The sequence below is a fragment of the Perca flavescens genome, chromosome 7 (assembly GCF_004354835.1).
Source record: "Perca flavescens isolate YP-PL-M2 chromosome 7, PFLA_1.0, whole genome shotgun sequence".
NCBI classification, from domain to species: domain Eukaryota; kingdom Metazoa; phylum Chordata; class Actinopteri; order Perciformes; family Percidae; genus Perca; species Perca flavescens.
Window position 1 is genome coordinate 22,524,471 of NC_041337.1, and position 19,831 is coordinate 22,544,301.

The 19,831-nt window shown below is 39.3% G+C and overlaps 1 protein-coding gene across 3 annotated transcripts in view; it reads left to right on the forward strand.

Annotated features, from left to right (window-relative positions):
* The window catches only part of cntn3a.1 (contactin 3a, tandem duplicate 1), a 138,704-nt gene extending 120,747 nt beyond the window's left edge, over positions 1-17,957 (forward strand). For all 3 annotated transcript variants that reach the window (XM_028582439.1, XM_028582440.1, XM_028582437.1), the window contains 12 exons: positions 2,634-2,761; positions 5,336-5,511; positions 8,577-8,694; positions 9,525-9,683; positions 9,884-10,033; positions 11,279-11,349; positions 11,676-11,910; positions 13,140-13,255; positions 13,534-13,720; positions 14,671-14,783; positions 15,668-15,836; positions 16,544-17,957. In XM_028582439.1, coding sequence (XP_028438240.1) covers positions 2,634-2,761; positions 5,336-5,511; positions 8,577-8,694; positions 9,525-9,683; positions 9,884-10,033; positions 11,279-11,349; positions 11,676-11,910; positions 13,140-13,255; positions 13,534-13,720; positions 14,671-14,783; positions 15,668-15,836; positions 16,544-16,635 — 1,714 coding nt within the window. In that variant the 3' untranslated portion in view covers positions 16,636-17,957. The remainder of the gene's footprint in view (positions 1-2,633; positions 2,762-5,335; positions 5,512-8,576; positions 8,695-9,524; positions 9,684-9,883; positions 10,034-11,278; positions 11,350-11,675; positions 11,911-13,139; positions 13,256-13,533; positions 13,721-14,670; positions 14,784-15,667; positions 15,837-16,543) is intronic.
* Positions 17,958-19,831: the final 1,874 nt, after the last annotated feature.

The following is a 19,831-nucleotide window of genomic DNA, read 5'->3' on the forward strand; positions in this document are numbered from 1 at the left end:
CTGGGGTCCGGGCACCCCCAGGGGGGGCGGCAAAGATCACAGGGGGGGCGCAAGTCTTTATCTGGTTTGAGGTTGAGGTAAAAAAAATTGTTTTGCACATGTTAAACAAATGATAATACACTAGAATATCTAATGTATACAAAAGTCTGTATGAAAACTATATATTTTGTTGTATCTTCATTTTTCCTGCCGCCACGGCATCACTATTTTATGAATGAAACATGGAGGAGAAACGTAACAGTGCTGATAACTGCTCTGTATCAAAAAAGAAAGTAAGGCTCTATCTCGAGAGTTACCTCAACTTTGGTTTCGGGCGGGGGGGGCTCAGCTTTTCTTAGACATGAGTAGGGGGGGCGCCAAGGAAAAAAGGTTGGGAACCACTGTTCTAAACTATACTTTAATAACAGGGGAAAAAAAGGATCAAACCTGACTAGTAGGTATTGAAAATAAATAACTTTGCGTTTCATTATAACAAGCTAATATAAGTGACATAAGAAGTCATAATAAGGGCTTGAATTGAATGGTTCTGTTCCTTTTAGCTTTTAATCGGAGCGTTCTGTGCAGCATGTGGCCAGTTTTTCCACTAAAGCAAGGGTTGTGGGGAATGCTTTTTAAGCATCCCTAGTAAATAGAATTTATCAAACCATTTATTTTAATTTTTGTGTGCTTCAATCACCTGTGATCCTGCCATTCATTTCACTTTTATAAACAAGGCGTCTGTGGATCTTACCAAACAACTTTCACTTCAATGTTTGTCTTTTTTTATCTTCTATCCTTGACTAGAAAGGGGCAAAATGAATGGCATTATGTATTTTTTCTTACATGTTCTTTGTGCACATGTTCTTTTGTACACACTTTATGCTTTTAAGGACTCATCCCTCTGCTCATTTTCAACTGGGGCCATCAACATTTCTAAAGTGTAGCTTTTTAGCATGAAAATGTCTACCCTCATGTTACTCTGCCAGTACTGAAAATACTGTAGTTCATGATTTGTAGTTTATAATTAAACACAAATATGAGCAAGCGAGTGAAATGACAAAAAACTAAGCTCATTGATGAATTTAATTGTTGCTGTGAGATGAAACAAAGATAACTACGGATGGAAGCATATTCACTTTATTTAAGCAGTGCCCTGTTGCTGTTGCCTATCTTTCATGTTTGGCTTCACGTCACTCAAGCACCTTAATGGCTGGCAAAGTAGAAGCAGTAATCTCTGGCAGAGGAAATCTGTCAGGCTTGACTGATGACCCCAACAGATGAAATGAGTCTTTGTAATTTGGACTCGCTGGAGTAATCTGTCATAGAGGTTCAGCTTATTACAACACAAACAGGCGGGTTGAATTTGAAATTTCACTGACATAAACAAGACTCAGTTGGATACAATTCAATAACTGGTTGGGTTGGATCTTAGTAGTAGTAGTAGTTGTTGTTTGTACTTTTTATGTTTACTCTTTTTTGCCCAGGTTAGAAATGAACAGCTTCAGAGCTCTTAGCAGTCATTGCATGCAATATATGAATCTAACAATACTATGAACTAATTGATCTCAGTGCTGTTTTAAAAATGTGGGTTTAATTGACTTATTTTGGGCTGCAACACTGTTGAATGTTTAAGGCACTGTAGGCACATTTGCCTCCTCTCTTCAGGGTGTATTTAGTGTGTAGTGTATTCAAATAAATACCTACCATGCACGCAGTGCAGCGTATGTGACAACCAGTTTCTTAGGTCGTGTCTGCTGAAGCAATATTTCTAACATCACACGCTTATAAAGTATGACTAGATCTATAACATTCAGTTATTCAGAATCCCCCTTGATATCCCCTTGAACCCAAAATGAGACTTTCCTCCTATAAAATGATCCTTCACTGTTCTTTTCAACTCAGTGCTGAGAAATCAAACCTATCTCTTCACACTGAGTCACACTAAAATTCACTGAGATAAACTCCAGGCTAAAGTTGAAATGCTTTAGGACACTGGACTTGCTCATTTAGAATAGATTGTTATGCACTTGTTACACACACACACATTGGAATGGAAATGTCTAAGTGACCCAATCTTTTGACCGGTATATATACACTACCGGTCAAAAGTTTGGGGTCACTTAGAAATTTCCATTCCACTCCATTACAGACAGAATACCAGCTGAGATCAGTTGCATTGTTTTTTTCAATCAGGGCAGCAGTTTTCAGATTACATTATGTGCTTACATAATTGCAAAAGGGTTCTTGACTGTTGTAGAAAGAAGTGGCTGATCTTTAATGAAATATCTACATTGCCCATTATCAGCAACCATTCATCCAATGTTCCAAAGGCACATTCGGTTTACTAAATCTGATATCATTTTAAAAGGCTAACTGAGAAAACATTGGAGAACCCTTTTGCAATTATGTAAGGAAATAATATAATCTGAAAACTGCTGCCCTGATTAAAAAGACAATGAAACTGATCTCAGCTATATATATATATATATATATATATATGTATATGTGTGTGTGTGTGTGTGTGTGTGTGTGTATAACATGACAGCCACACAAGCTTCCACAAGTAGAGCTGTATTTCATTTTAACTTCATTAACACTGGTGCACTGTCAATTAGCCTACTGTGTTCATATATATGTTCTTTTTTTACCCACAGAGTTACTGTGTTGGATAATGGCAGCCTACGGATTTCCAATGTTACAAAAATGGATGCTGGACTCTACACATGTGTAGCCAGAAACCAGTTTGGAGTAGCCAGCAGTGCTGGCAGCCTATTGGTTAAAGGTAAAATATTATTTTCTTAACTTGGCTTCAACCATCAGCCCTGGTTGGTTTATTGTAAATTGCAGCTGGATATTGCTTGTTTGTTGTTTATTTCATCCCCAAAAGCTGTTTCCTTGGCAACAACTGCTACACTTACAGTAAATTATACAGTTAGAGCAATAATCATTTATTAAGACAATATCATTATTAGACCAAACAATGCAATTACATCAACACCAAACATGTGATATATAAAACATTAACACCGTGTTTTGCTTTTTGTTGTGTATTTTATGAATGTTATGTGTTAAAAACCTTTTATGTAATCCATTTGAACATCAGGACTCCTGCAGGTTTTATTTATACAGCCCTTGTAATAAACTAACACATCATTTACCATTGTCAGTATTTCGGAGGAATTATCTGGCAGTCTGCACAAGAGATGTGAGACACAACCGACCACTGCTGTATTTAAAATTAACCGACACTGACCCTCACTGCACACTTGATGAACAAACAGTGAAGCAGAGTTGCTGCAAAGACTACTCTCTTCTTACCTGACAGATATATACAGTCCAATTAGTTGATTGGCAGTGGCTGGAGGAAGCGAGACACAAGGCTCATTGCATTCATGTGCCTTAATGTTTAATTCATACTTTTTTGCACGGTGGCTCATAGCCATGCACGGTGTGTTTAAGATTTCAATCCATTTAAATCACACACTTCTGCAGTGCAATGCATTTTCTAGGTCTTTCTAAAGAGCATAGTCAACAACAGTGGTCTATTAAAATGCCTTTTGGTGATTCCTCTTCACAAGAGGAATCCTCCCCCCAACACACACACACACATCCTTTTTATATGTACGAACGGAGCAGTTACACAGTGTACTGTATATCCGTATGTGTGTGTTTTTATAATATTGGTCAGGAAGGCAAATTATATATTCATTAAATTACTGTACCCAAGTGGTCAAGGAACTGCACAAGCACGGTGCGTTGCAGAATAAGGTTTTAAAAACATAAAGGGATTTCAGAAAATATTGTTCATTGTGAGTTTAATCTAGCCACCATTATGTTACCAGCTACAGGTCAGTGTATCAATAATGTTTTAACGCTGAAAGGAAACATTATTGACAATGAATACATATTTTTACTGTTGATTAGGGCTGCAATAACTGATAATTTCCGTTATTGATTACTTTGAACATTATTTTTTTTATTAATTTATGAATTGTTTAGTCTTTAAAATGTCATCACAATTTCCCATCCCGTCTTCTTCTTATGTTGTTCATACAACAGTCCAAAGCACAAATATATTTAATTTATAATGATAATAAAACAGACAAAAGCAGGACATCCCAAAATTTGTTAAGCAGGAAACAGTAAATTACATATTTGTATCTTTGTAAAGCTGGCTTTGGTAATGACAAAGTAAATTATTGATCAACCAAATTATTGAATTTAATTAAAATGATTGGCAAAATTGTTGACGATAACATTTCAATTCAATTGAAGATGAATCAATTAATTCAGTTTTTTAAAATTGTGAATGTTGTACTTTGTACCAGGACTGTCTTCAGGATTCTGAACACTGTCTAATTAATTGCAATTAAGTGCATTTCACCTGGCGTCTCAGGTACAAATCATTGCTAAGATTCCACCAGAGGTTGTATCTATAAAATAAAAACAGCTTTTTATGGTAGTTTGCAATACATTGTCATTCCATAGGTTTACAGAATGAGAACCGCCATGTATGGAGCACACTGAAGGGAATCAGGGAGCCAATTTGTGGTTTTCCTTCCAGTCATACTGTAACAGGAAATGAGCGTGACAGCTTAGCAATCGGAAGCAGAAAGTTTTACCCCTCTCTGTTTTTTTTTTGGTGCCAAACTTTCAGAAGACTCACCTGGAATGCACTGCCATGACCAGTCAGTTCTTCTTAGTGGGTGTGAGATAAACAAGCTGGCTTGTTTTGACAGAGCTGAATATAGACCTTTACTCCTACTGACATGCTGCATTGGCTTGCCTGTCCATTAGTTGCTTATGACATGCATGCATAATTCACAGTGGACTGGTGTATGGCCTCTCAGCCTGTGCTATATTCTGTGCACCGCACTGCTGTTGAATGAGACACCCAGCCGAGTCAGACCAAAGATTATGTTGATGCGCACCACGCTGAGTATAAAATAGGATGGCTTTTTGTCTCGGCACAAACAGAGCCAAATTATAGACTCGGATCTGACCTGCCGTAATGGTTTAGTTTTTCCTTTTGTTTGTTTATTTTACTCCGTCATTGTTTAGTGATATCAGACCATACTCTGTTTTAAAACACTCAAAGAAAAAGATGCAATATAAGCTCACCGGCAGACTCAAATAATATATCTTGTTTGTCTCACATCTGGGACAGGATTTGACGAAGGGCAGGATTTGTTTTTGAGTGTGGCATGTTTTTTGCAATTATTTCTCAATGTTCAGGGAACATATAGAAGTAAAAACAAGCTTGGTGTATTGCTATACATACAGCACACAGTCTTGGCAGTCTGAAAAAGCTATATCTATTCTGTTCCCTTTCTAACTTGCTGCTCCCTGTTTACAGAGCCAACTTTGATCACCAGTCCAGCAGGTCATCTGGACGTAACCGTAGGTGAGAGCATTGTGCTGCCCTGCCAAGTGTCTCATGACCCCACACTGGACCTCAAGTTCACCTGGTTCTTCAACGAGCAGCTTATCCACTTTGGAAGCTACTGGGCGTACTTTGAAAAAGTCGGTGGGGTAAGTGCAATAATGTCTTTAAGTCCTTTGTGTCTCTGTGTCTTCAGGGTAAGACATGAAGAAAATATGATATGTTGTAGCCAAGAAGTCACACATGACCATCCCCTTCAGATCACAGTATAACTGTGTGCTTCAGAAATTATATACACACAAGTTGAGTTGTTTAAATTACCTTTGAACGCTTCAGGTTGGCAGAACTACAATTAAAGCACCAGATTATTGTATTGGCCAAGTAACATTTCTGAGATAAAAAAAACAACCATGCACTTTAATATCTTCTTGACAATCTGTTTCCACTTGAACATGGTGACTCTGTGCTTATGACTTTACCACTTAAAAAAACTTTCAGCATCTGAAGACAGGCTTAATGGAAAGCCATATGTGAATAGTTACACTCTTTATAATACTCAAAATGTATTTCTCTACATCACCAATTTCTATTTTAAATGAAATTGTACACATATCTTTGCCTGTCCTGCTTGTTATTAACACATGAAGCATAGCGTAAGTTCTGGCAGGTTACGGAGTCAAGCTCGGCTATTATCTCAGCTCATAGCTGACAGTTCCTAAGCCAGCACACCAGCTGATGGCTCAGCTAATTCCCTCTTTTGATTGGATTTCCAAATAGCCTGCTCTATTTAAACTGCTTTTCCCAGCCTACCTTGCTACATCTCTGCTAGCGCTTGCAACCCACCTCCACCTTTTAAATTCATGTTGTCTGACTTAATCAATGTTGTGTTTCTGTCATTGATGCTGCTCTGTTCTGTACCCTATGGGGATCCTGCACTGCTGCTCTCCCCGCTTAAGGCTTTCCATACATGCACATGGAAGGGCAGAGAGGAGGGCAGGGAGGTGTGCTCTCCCTGCCTCATGCTTTACACGTATGCACGTGGAAGTGCGGGGAGGCCCCAGAACAGAGCCATACCGCCAAATACAAATTGCAGATGAATTAATCTATTTTGACAAAGTGGTGCTGACTGAACTCCTTTATTGACAAAAGTAGAAACCAAGGATTTCATTATGCAATGCTCAGCCATGCATTACATTTGATAATACAACACCAAATAATGTTTTTCTTTTAATTAGGAAAAGCAATTATGAGGTCTTGGCTTCTTAATTACCGCTTGTTGGTTCTCTACTGCATTTGGCATGATAACAACAAAAAGAGCAATTCATTTAATCACTTGACTACTCCGCACCAAACCCATGCCGACATGTTGTGGCAGAAAGCTATTGACGTATTGATGGTGGATAGTAACGCTATTTAAACCTTCCTGAACGTTGTTAGCAAAACAATTTGTCAGATATTTTTCTTATGGAGCAGACTATGACATGCTTTTCACCATTGATAGGGTCTGCTGTGAACTCATGGGGATTAGAGCTTGTATCATACATGGCAGTGAGTCTTTGTTATATACATAAGTAGCTGCTTGAAGATTGCTGTACTGCTCCCCTAAATGTATGAATCCCAGTGTTTGATTTCACTTTTTACACCCTCTGTAATATTTTTTCATATTAGGATATATAATATTTAATGTTAGGAAATCTGTAACAAAGAGATGAAATATGCCTCTTCGATCCAACACTGAGTAAACTGAAGTATTGGTTGTATGAGTTTTAAGTAGCAGAGTGAGTCATACCTTAATACCTTGTAATATTATACCTTGAGTAAATATCAAGCAACAAGCTCATCGAGCACTGCATTACGGCTCAAAATGGAAACAAATTTGGCACAATTATATATTACTGTATAGGCTAATGTATTTTTCAAATTTACTTTTGAAATGATGAGTATTAACCGTTAAAAACCCTGCAGCAACATAATTTAAATCTGCTGGTAGAGAATATACTGTGTCCTGCAAGTGTCGAACAATAAGAAAACTGTATGCCTCCGGCAATGTAAACACATCCTGTTTTGTTGGGTTTATAACATTTTGCAACTTCAAATAGAGACATGCTCCTTACATGTTGTACGGCTAATTGTTACTGCCAGAGCAGCGGGAACACTACTGCAAGGGCTGTGATTTACAAAATGATGGGACTCATGGTGTCTGTCCAGAAAGAAATTTCCATCTGGAATTGAAAGACATTTTAAGCACACGGTATAGAAGAAACTGAAATATACTTTCCAATGGGAATAAGATGCTGAATATGTTTGGTCTGATATACGCTTAAATTACTTAAGATGAAAGAGAGGCGAAAAGGCTGACTGAGGGATGCATTGGCAAACCCCGTCAGCGTTTTTCAGTATTGCGTATGAATATGTATAACCAGAATGTTACTGTACATCATTGTATTTTGCTCAGTTTTTTAATGTAACCCAACACCCCGTAAATCATGACAAGTCTGCCTTAACATAAAGCAATTGCACTGCCTTGTAGATACAGATGTGACCTGCAATGGACAGAGAATGTGGTTTACCTTTTTATTCTCTCTTAAAGCCACATGATAGATCATTAATGTTTTTTGCAGGACTTCTTAGTCTTATTTGATTTAATAAGCAATCTTGGAGGTTATTTTTTATGCTGTATATAAAATGTGGCAAAGTGAGAGATGTGTGACACATTTCATCCCCAACTATATTATTTAAATGATGGCAGAGAGTTTCAAATAGTGAATGACTTGCAGCAATTTTTTATCTCTGTAAAATGTCCGTGATTATACATCAAAGTAATTATCCAGTCTCATACTGCTTCACAGTCCCTTACTTTCACAGATAAGACATCAACTTAACATTATCTCTAATTTGAAAAACTTCAAAACTAATAATGCATTTGGCACTGAAATGGTTCAGAAACAGAGGGAATAAAAGGGCTAGAGCTGAAAGAAGCTTTTTAATTCCACACAAAGTCCTCATAAGTGATTATGAAAAAGCTTCACTCATTCATTTGGTGCATCCCTGGACTTGTCTTGTATCTTTCTCTTCCATTATGTAATACACTAAAACGCTAAAAGAAATCACTGTGACATTGCACTTCTTTCTGCAGTCCTTTCAGTTCGTTATACAACATTTTACTGTATTGTACTGTTTTTGTCATCTTTTTTCCTAACTTGTGCACTGACAGCGCTCAGCTGGAGACATCATGATCCGGAACATTCAACTGAGGCATGCTGGGAAATATACGTGTGCCGTTCAGACCAAGGTGGACAGTGTGTCTATTGCCACTGATGTGGTAGTCAGAGGTAAGGATGTCCCTCAAACTCCATGTAAAAAAAGAATCAAACCTTGAAGTCAGATTTGTTGTTTTGCATGAAGAAATTATGGCGCAGCCACAGTGTAGCTACATTTAGCAAAGCTATTTCTACTACAAACCCTCTACTCGCCAAGAATGTCACTCTCTTTCATAGTAAATGAAAAAATCTACTATAGTTGACTGCATGGCAGTAGTCTCCTAGCAAAACAAACAAACTTTCTCATTACCACTCTGTCACAAAGCGAATGAAATAATGTGAACAAAGTTACTACAGGATATATAATTATAGCACGATATGGCCTGACACTGTACGCCATATCCATATAATTCCCATGTTGGAGGCAGTTGTGATGTACAGTAAGATTACACCTTTGCCCTCCCAGTGGTTCCCATTGGTCTACTTTTTACCCCTCACAGGTAACATATGTACAGGTAACGTATGTTCATGATTTGTGATTTCCCCTTACAATATCCTTAGATTGTTCAAGTGTTCAAGTGTTTTTGAATTTGTTTTAAGAATTTTCGCAAACAGAAGATTATAATGAGGTATTTCCTAATTCCTTCCTATCTTGTCTTGTGAACCCCTCTGAACCACTGTTGTAGGGCGTGTTATGATCTTTTTTATTTCCTAATAAAGTACAATAAACTGCACTTCAGAAAAACATAAAATTGTTGTTTGGACTCTCTAATCAGTTTCATCTGTTCTAATTATGGCCCACCCACTCTGTCTCTCTGTTCTTCTGCCTCTTGTCTTTATTCATCTCTACAGTGTATATATATCATCCTGTGTGAGTGAACTGTGACTAATTATCCTTCCAGGTCCCCCAGGCCCCCCTGTGGACTGTCAGGTGACTGATATGACAGAGACCACTGCTTCTCTGTCCTGGGGACCCGGGATGGACAACCACAGCCCCATCCTCAGCTACACCATCCAGGCCAGAACACCCTTCTCTCTCGGGTGGCAAGCTGTAACCACCGGTAGGCTGGTTTCATCTGACAGTCTGAGTGTAGGTCGTATGAATGTGTTAGTAGATAAAACAGTGAGGGAGCGGGGCTGGTATGCTTTTCAAGCACCACACTTGAAAGGGACAGTAAATAACACATCACCAGCTTGGCTAACTTTCAGTGGCACATCTTGCAGGGTTTTGATGAAAGGTTATTTCTGTGGTGTCTCTCAGTTCCAGAGCTGCTCGGGGGAAAGCAGCTGTCATCCACTGTCATTGACTTGAGTCCCTGGGTGGAGTACGAGTTCAGAGTTCTGGCAACCAACAGCATAGGAACAGGAGAGCCCAGTAAACCTTCCAAAAAGGCCCGCACCAAAGAAATGCGTATGTATCAGAAGTTCCTTACATTTCCTGTGCTGTCAACAGATACACAATTTGTTTGCAAAGTATGCCCATTATTACTGAGAAGGCAATTAGATCCCTTCAAAGAACTGTATTGTACCAGTGAATTTTAGAGAATGAAATACATAGCGGGTGAAATACACAATAAATATGTTGATCCCTGTAGTTTCAGTCAGACTGTGTGTGTGTGTGTGTGTGTGTGTGTGTGTGTGTGTGTGTGTGTGTGTGTGAGGGGAAAAACAAGTCCCCAAATAAATACAGTATCTGTGGTTCAGAACCTACATCAACGCAAATCTAGTCAAAGGGGTGGATTAAAAAAAGATTTAAATTAATATGTTCCCATGAAATCACCCACCTCAAATGAGTGTATAAGTAACCATACATATAGAATTTTTTATACATAACTGCAAGTACATGCACCTACATATACATAGATCAGATATACACACACATACAACATTTATATGGATAAACATAAAATCATCAAGCAATACTGTATATTGTTTAAGAATGACCAACCCATAAAAAGACCCTCTAACCGAGTGCAGGGCAGTACTTTATGGCTTCTAAGGTGTTTGGATATGAAGTCGTATCCACTGTGCTGCACATTGAAATGTGAATTCCACCGATTTTACACATCAAAGTTAAGGTTTTGTGGAGTACTACTGCAAATGTGCATTGTATAAAGCCTTTTGTGGGTCAAAAGGAAGATGCGCAAAATCGTATAAATTGCCTGAAGTGATGTCACTTGGCAGTTGGTTGGGGCTGAAGACTAGAAGTTTGAATAGGAAAAAAATCCGTAGGTGGAGTTAGAAATATGTGAGCTTACCAGACATCTGTAGCCCACTCCTCATCTCTGCTTGAGGCTAGCGACTTGAGGCTAGATTAGCTGCTAGTACACACCTGAATTTCTGACCGAACTGTCTGCATTTGTGTTGCATTTGTGTTGCATTGTGGTTAATGTAGGTGCCAGGTTTTGACAAGGAAGAAGACTGCATGGAATAAAATAGACCTTTGTCCATCGTGAGTCTGACAGTGTTAGATCAGTGCCACTTTAAAGTATAGAATTACGTAAGACAGGTCTAACTCTTCAAAAAGGTTGGACATGTTCTACTTCTATCTCTTGTAATGTTACAGTGAGCAACAGAATGCTCCATATTGTCAATTCCAATTGCAGATACATCATTATACAAACTGGTACTTCTAACACTGTGGTTCATCTGTTAGTTCCCAGGGTGACTCCGGCCAGAGTGAACGGTGGTGGTGGAGGACGTTCAGAGCTGGTCATCACGTGGGAGGTAAATTTGTATTTACATTACACACAATTGACATATAAATGTATTATATAAACCTGTTTGTATATTTCCAACTTCTTTTTATGTGAAATTGAAACACAGTATAAAGAATGACTACAGCTCTTTTTGAATAGGGCCATTTTATTTCTCCTCAGTATAAAACCAGTCAGACAGAGTGATAAGTTCATGCAAGGCTTTGCAAGTACAGTACCACCCTCAGCACTATTCCTCTTAGGTGCTCTAATCCGAACATAACTGCATTTCTTTTAGGTATTAATATCTTTTAGATCAGTCATCTTGAGTCATTCCTCTGACTCATATCTCCTTAGCCTGTTCCTGAGGAGCTGCAGAGCGGTCCGGGCTTTGGCTACGTGGTGGCTTTCCGCCCACTCGGGGCGCAGGGCTGGATGCAGGCTGCTGTCACGTCCCCGGATGCCTCTAGATATGTCTTCAAGAATGAGAGCATCCCTCCTTTCTCCCCTTACCAAGTCAAAGTGGGGGTTTACAACAACAGAGGAGAAGGCCCTTTTAGTCCAGTGACCACCATCTACTCAGCAGAGGAAGGTGTGTTCTATCACAATACAGCAAAGCATGTGTTAGCTTAACTCTGGGAATGTACACTTGTACTGTGCCAGTGATTACCTATGAAATTAAGTCTTATTTTATCTCTTTTTACCATGATTGCAGTTTTTTTTTAAACACCCAGTGCCACAATGTCATGCATGAACAAGTGGACCAACAAGCACACACTTTCAAATAACTGTCATTGAAAGTGGACACTGGAAAGTGGATTGAGTCTAAAATCCTGTTTCCAAACACCTTGAAAGGCTAAGAAAACACATTTTCTTACTATGACCAATGTGGTCATACATGAAAACAAATTTCTGCCAAGAATGAAACAATTATATGTGTTATTTCTCATTGTTTTTTTGTCTGTCTGAGCTCTTCTCACTGGTTTGCATGGGCTGGGCTCAGATGGAATAAGATGATATATAAGATGAATTTGGTGACAGTTGTTGGGTTGTTTGCTGCTGTTGAGACAGCACTGTGAATCTAACCTGATCAAACCACACCCACCCAATCTGATGAGGTGGATCAGATGAGTTTGTGACTGGTTAACTTTTAATGATAACAAAAGATGTTTTTTTTTCTGAACCAAAATTTAAGTTGTTGCACATTTATTCTTGAATATGTATTGTAACAGAGAAATGGTTCAGATTTGGCCACTAGTTTTCAGGGGCTGTAACGTTGTATTCAGTGGGCTATCCAGGACTTAATGTTGGAGCACTCACTCCTCCTCACACAGTTATATGGATAGATTGGATGTAGCTTGTTAGAATAATTTACATTATCAAAGGATAGATGGGACCACTGAAGTTATATCAAAGTTTGTTTACTTGCGAGTAGAGTCAAATTCAAGCACTTACAGCAAAGCACAAAATATGACTGACAAAAAGCTTTCTACAACAGCTTTTGTTATACAACGTAGAATGTGATAAAACTTTATAGTCATTATAAAGAGTCAGTGTTGTCGGTTATCTCAGTCAAGGAGCGCCTGTTCTTTCCTCAGCATCACACTGTGCTCCAGAGAAGGACACGCAATGGCTCCATGCTATCTTGTTTAGAGTATTCAGTATAATATTATTCTATGCAAACAGTTAATAATAAGAGAGAAAGTATGTAAATCAAAATTTCCCTAACATAGCTACAGTAGATTCGATAACTCATTCGGTAGACGTGGGTGTAGTGAATCTGTTACTCCCTCCTTCTCCTGACTATCCTGTGTGCTTCAGAGCCCAGCAGAGCTCCAGGGAGGCTGAGGGCAAAGAGTGTGTCAGCGTCCGAAGTGGAGGTCACCTGGAAGCCGCTGGCCTGGAGCAACAACCGCAGACGCATCCTGGGCTATGAGGTCAAACCAACACATGCCCACACAATAGGAGTCATACAAATGTAGTGGACAGTGCCAACAGCTAGTGCCATTATATCTTGGATAACAATGTGATGACCTTTTTGTATTAGTGTCTATATAATTATTCATTCATGAAGCAAACTTGCAGTGTATGATGAGCATGATGAAGCCCTCCAGGATTCATGCCCACAATAGTGCAGTTACAGATGGAAGTGTTAAGTCACAAATCAGATGCAAGCTTATAAAGTATAATCTGTGTATTTGTTTTGTGGTTGTAGTTGCAGTACTGGGGTGAGAGGACTAAACAGGACACAGCCAGTGTGATCAGGACAGTAGGGAATAAAACGTCAGTACTCATCAGGAATCTGGAGGGCAGAAGCACCTATCACATGTCCCTGCGGGCCTATAACAGTGCTGGAGTGGGTCCACAGAGCATCATAGTCAATGTCACAACCAAGAAACCACGTAAGGACTGTGTCTTTTTTTTGTGCATGCTTTTCCTTTGTTGTTTTCCCCTCTGCCTAATGGTGCGTGGTCCTTTGATATGTATTTCATTTCAGCAAATAATGTTTCAACAATTAGAGTGAAAGTAGCGAATATTCACACACACAAGTGCACCTTAAAGTTACCATGTGGAGGATTCTTGTTTATCCCCCATAGCTAGAACTCCCGAGGTTCAACTCCCGGACGGGGGACCCTTGTTGCGTGTCATACGCCCCTCTCAGTCCCCACATTTGGAGTCTTACTAACATGGATAGTGTGAAATTGAGGGACATCAAGTAGCACTTGATAGACATGGCAAATCTTTGATGTAAATTGCGGTTTAAGTTACAGTCGTACTGTGTGATTTAACATTCAGGTCTTGCTGGAAAATGATGAGATGTTTCCTGCTGAGAGATTTCCCATAAACGTTAGTTAAATCCTTTTTGTATTGTTTCACTCTGTTCTTCGTATACGTCACCTGCGTGTCAGTGAGCGTATACAGTACATGTGCGTCCTTGTGTTCGTGCTTGCAGAGCATGAGATTTTAAAAAAACGGGCCCACTCATCAAAACAGTTCTCCATGGAGCCACTAATGTTTAAAAATGTCACAGGGATCTGACAGATGAGCAGCACCTTATTTTCATATATGCTAATAATGTATATTATTTTCACAGTTTTAATATATCTGTTACACACTTACACGTGTCTTCTTCACTCTCCCCAACCACCCCCTCACCAACAGCTGTGCACCCACTCTTACACACATATTCCTAGAGTCTCTGCTCACTCCTAACAGTGGGATGATAAACTGATAATGAGAAATCTCCTTCATGCTGAGTTGGTTCTTGACTTTACTGTTCATTGACCATGTGGCTTGTTGTTTTTCTCCCTCCTCTTCCTCTCCTTCTCCCACTCTCCTCGTCCTCCTCCAGCACCCAGTCAAGCCCCGGTCAAAATCATGTGGAACACTTCCAACTCCAAGGTCATCCTGAGGTGGGACCAAGTGCACGCTCTGGAGAATGAGTCAGAAGTCACAGGATATAAGGTAAGGAGTGGAGTGTTTTTCACCTCTCCACTAGAAAGTGTTTAAACTAGACTGGCAAGAGTCTCTGACAAGTGAATGTTTTTATAGATTGTAACATAACAGAGAATGTTTACTCCATTTACTCCATATGAGTTTACTGTTGGGTTTTATTTATGAATACACTGATTTTGCTAAGTAAGGAAGCATCTAAATGTCTCACAGTAGAGTTACTGCATTTAATTTAGAAGGGCAGCCAGCCATGTTCTAACTATTTCAAACTGAAGTAATGAAGGTGTGACGTGTATTTATTTAATATTGAATCCTCCACAAATTGCTACTCTCCTTAAAATATAAAATAAAAAAACCACAACACATGCATCCTATTATCTTTGGCTACATCATTTCAGCCACAGATGGAAAGCGAAAACCTTTCTGATTGTTTCTCAAGAGCGGGGTCATTGTAGGACATGTATACCTGTTACCAGTCGATTGACTGTCATCTTCCAAGATTGTGGTCTTTGACTTGTCATAGCAGCATCGTATGCATAATACATATTTTAATGATATTGCATTTCAGGTTATGAATTCTTCTGTTGTGCCATTTGGCTTATCAATCTAAAAAATAAAGGTCAGCCATTAATTTGCAGCCTCCTATGTCTACATTTATTATCTGTGCTGAACCCTCTCCGCTGGTCCACCACAGCCACGTGCAGATATCTACAGTAAGATTCACCCTTGTTAGTTTCAGAGGCAATGCATTGCATCTCACACATCTGTCTGAAAGAAACACAAACTACAACTCAGCTTGTCTTGTCAATGCATCAACAAGGACACCTTGAGACCACTCATACTGATGCATTGCATCTGGAGTGGCTTCATCATCTTCACCTCTCTGCTTCCTGCAGGTGATGTACAGCCAGGACAAAAACAGCCGTCCCAGTGTGGTGGAGACCAACACCACCTCCTTGGAGTTGTCACTGCCGGTCAACCAGGACTACGTTATCCAGATTAAACCCTTCAGTGAGGGGGGGGAAGGCAGCAGCAGCCGCCAGATTACCATCCCCAAGATGGCAGGTGGGACAGAAAATTATGTCTGTCTTTGTTTGTGAGACGCCACTGCAAAAACAGATGCATTCAGTTGAGCCAGTTTTGAGTCACATGCAAATCTATCTGCAAACACCCATTCACTGGTGATTTTAGCATATGAGGACTTCTTTTGTTTCCACTCCTCCTCAACTTCTTTTGTCTACCTCTCCCTAAATTGAGAGACCAATGTGTGAGTGTAAAACTATGCGCCATAAACACAACATGTTCTGTGGCTGCATTGCATTATGGTCTTTTCAGGCTGATAAATTGGTATCTCTGACTCTTCTATGAGGTATTCTTTCCCCATTAAATGTTGGTGCAAAATGGTGAGTCTTGAAATAAGCCTTTTCTCTTTGAAGCTAATGACCATTGTGTTTACAGTTGTCTTAGCTGTATAAATACAGTCTCTCATCCACCGACTGAGAAATATCTATCATTAAACAACAAAATGGGCTCAGACATGCAAAGAATATTGGCAGTTGCTGGTTCTTTAAAAGTGTATTTTTCCTTTCCACCCAACGTTTACAGTCTAGTTCTTTGAAAGATATAATTGAGCGCAGCGTACCAGTGCCATCTAGCGACATAGTTGTTTACTTACACCACAATGTACTTATTTGTACTGAATGCATTTTATTATTGGTTGTATTTTTTTGCTGCCATAATTAACATTAATTTGATTTGTTTGTGTATTTTAGGCTTCATAGCCACGGGAGCAGCCCCAGAGTCTTCTGCATTTCCCTTGGTCAACCTCGCAGCATTAATCCTCACAGCCAGGACTGTACTATGACAAACATCTGCATCAACCAGGCGCTACAGCTGCTTATTAAGAGGAGAAAACAGCTGGTCAGAGACAACAAGAGACTGACAGCCGCATTTCCACCTGCTCCCTCCCCTACTCTTTTCTCTTCTTTCTACAAAGATCTCTTTGTAAGGAATTTTTTTCCCTCCACATTTTAAAAGGAATTGAAAGGAACTGGCTTTTTCAGTAGTTGCTTTTCTGGAAGTGAAAGGACACCGTGACTCGACTGCAGTCTCTTTGAAGATGTTTCTTTCTTTGCTCCCTTCTGACCAGTGGATATTCTCATATGGTTTTAAGCTTGAAGGCCCAGTGGTGTGTGATGCACAATGTCTTTTTCTGTGGGACTGTGCAGGTTCGGTTAAACGGATATTGTATGTACCTCTGGACTTTTCTTGGATGCTGGGATTAGAACTGGGGATGGAGGAGACCTTACATAACTCATTATAATGTGAGTGAAGTTATATTTTGACTTGGTTTAAGACAAGAAACGTTTTTTCCCTCTTCTCTTTGGGAAACTTGCTGCATTGTCTAAGAAGAAAAACCAACTGTTAAGCTAAGTCTCATTGCTTGATGACAAACCAACCATTTGGGACCTTTGTAACTTTGCCTGGATTTTATTCATGCTTTTATGTTACACCACATTACATCGAAACCTCAAGAGTTGCCATGAAACTGACTTTAACCAAAGGTATTGAGCCAACAAGGTTCAGTTCCACCTGTTGTATCATTGTGAAAAAAATGCAGTGTGTACACCCTCTATATGGCTTCCGTTGTAAACAGCAGACTTGTGTTGATTAATTGTTGTCTTACCTTCCTCCCTCACCCATGATAAGTGTGTAACAAAGGCACGCTGAGCCACATTGGTGTACACTGTATGTATGAAATCCTCAGGTCCCAAATGAGCCTTAAGTCTTATGATTATTATCCATGTTGTTATTATTCAAGAGTTATTATTTATTTTCCTCCTCTGTTTATCCGCATTTTATTTTGGCTCACTCATACCGTAATTTATGAATAACTGATCTTACTGTACGCTGTATGTTGAGATTCTTCACTTTTGTTACTTTTTAGATCATATTTTCTTGGGCTCAGAAACATGCCTTTCTCCTATGTCTTTCATAATGAGCATTGTAATACAGTACAAGTGGCAGTAATTACTGACTTTTCTATCATAGCTTATTACAAAGTAGGGATGGTATTTTACTGTCAGCTGCTGTTTGGCATGAGATTGGTCAGTGTACGTACCTACGTTGCTTAGGATGTCTGAATGGATCAACCTGCTTTTAATAAACATAATGCCATTTTCCTCATTTATTTGTTTGATGTCACAAGAGGCCAAAAAAGGCAGAAAGGCCGTGCCTCATCAGGCCATGCTATGTGATGTAAAGCGCTTATGGTCTGACTAGCACATAGTAAGTAGATATTAAGATAATAAACTCAGATTCATTAATTTGACATAAAGGTCACACTTTAAAAAGGAGTTACAGTTGAAGCAGAAAATTAACATGAAACTCACAAAGTATAGTAACTTTCAGTTTGTATTACTGCACATGAACCTCAATAACTTAAACTTAAATTACATGGTCTGATTTTGTTTAAATAATTGTCATAATAGGTCAACAAAGTGCAATCTTAACAAGCAAATAATATTTTTACATGACTCTACATGTGGAAGATATTGTTAAAGCATTCACAGTTTGGGGTGCAAAAACTAGATAATTTGAAACTTTGCAGCACTGACTTTAACCAAATATATCCTGTAGCTGTATTTCAGACCTGTGTTTCAGCCCATTTCTCTTCACAATAACTGAGTCAATCCTAGTATGGGGTTTCTTGGATGAAGTGTTCACTTGCTTCAGGTCATGCTTCAGTATTCCATTCAATTGGACTTGGCAATTTCAGAATGTAAATTTTAATCTATTCAGGACCTTTGGTTGATAATGTATTTCTGCGCTTGGGGTCATTGTCGCACTGTGTGTCTCAACACCTTCAAATCATACGAGAGAGAGAGAAAGAGAGAGAGAGAGAGAGATAAAGCAGCATTTCTTCTGTTCTACCTACATGGATGCTCCCAATCGATATTTTGTGAAGAGATACTCATAAGTGCAATCAATATCTGCACATCTGTAGCTGTAAACTGAATTATTTGTATCTGTTTTATTTGTGTATCCTTGAGATTTGTTTGGTGCAGTGATCTTTACACCCACTGCCCTCACAGGGAGGAGAGCATCAATGCCAAGTTTCTTCATGCCTCTCAAAAGTCTGGGTTGTGTTTAACTTGTGGAGAGCAGAAACTTCACAGGGAAAGGACATACAGCAGTATCACCACACTAACTACAATATGTAACTTCCCTTTCATTTAAAATATTATTTTTAACAGATTGTGTAAACGTATGTATGATTCAAACGTTTTCTCTTAGCTGTGAGATGACTGCAGCAAACAATTTAAATTCAGCAATACTGTAGGTGAGCAATAACTGCATTAATACACGACATATTTAGTGTATTAATACATTCCTTTTCTTTAGCAACCCTGAAACCAAATGGACTTGGCACAAAAAAACCAAGAAATATGTGAGGAACTTTAAACCTTATTTTTTACTGCATTATTTTTCATGATTGAAAAATACGGTAGCTGCACTACATTTTGGGCCTACAGGACAAATATACACCAGCTGTAATAAGCCCAACAGACAATGTGAAAGAGATCAAACAGAGAAATTCCCCTCTCATCTTGTTCTCTTTTTCTCTGTTCTTTATTCATTTTGAAGGACTGCAAGTACAATGTACAGCAAAGACACGGCACCAAGCAATGGAGAGCAGCGGAGCAGAGGAGATGAAGCTGCTGAGGAGGAGGAGGAGGAGGAGGGCTCTGTACAGAGAGGAGAGAGCTAGGTTTAAGTGTCAGCCAGAGGCCGTCCAATCAGATGGCGACACCAGGTGCCACAGCCAAATGTCTCTGATTAATCAGTCTGGTACTTGTCAGACTTCCACAGGCTGGCCTTTTCTGGACAGAGGAAGGTGAGTTTGACCTTAAAGGCTGATCCAAGGGTGATTTGGATCATTTTGCCTCTTAGGGAAGAATGGCGAGAAGACTTTCAGCTGGGTATGCTCAATGCTGTTGCAAAGCTCTCTTCTTTTTGGTAACTGGTGCCCCCTGGTGTACATCAAGCCCATGTCAATT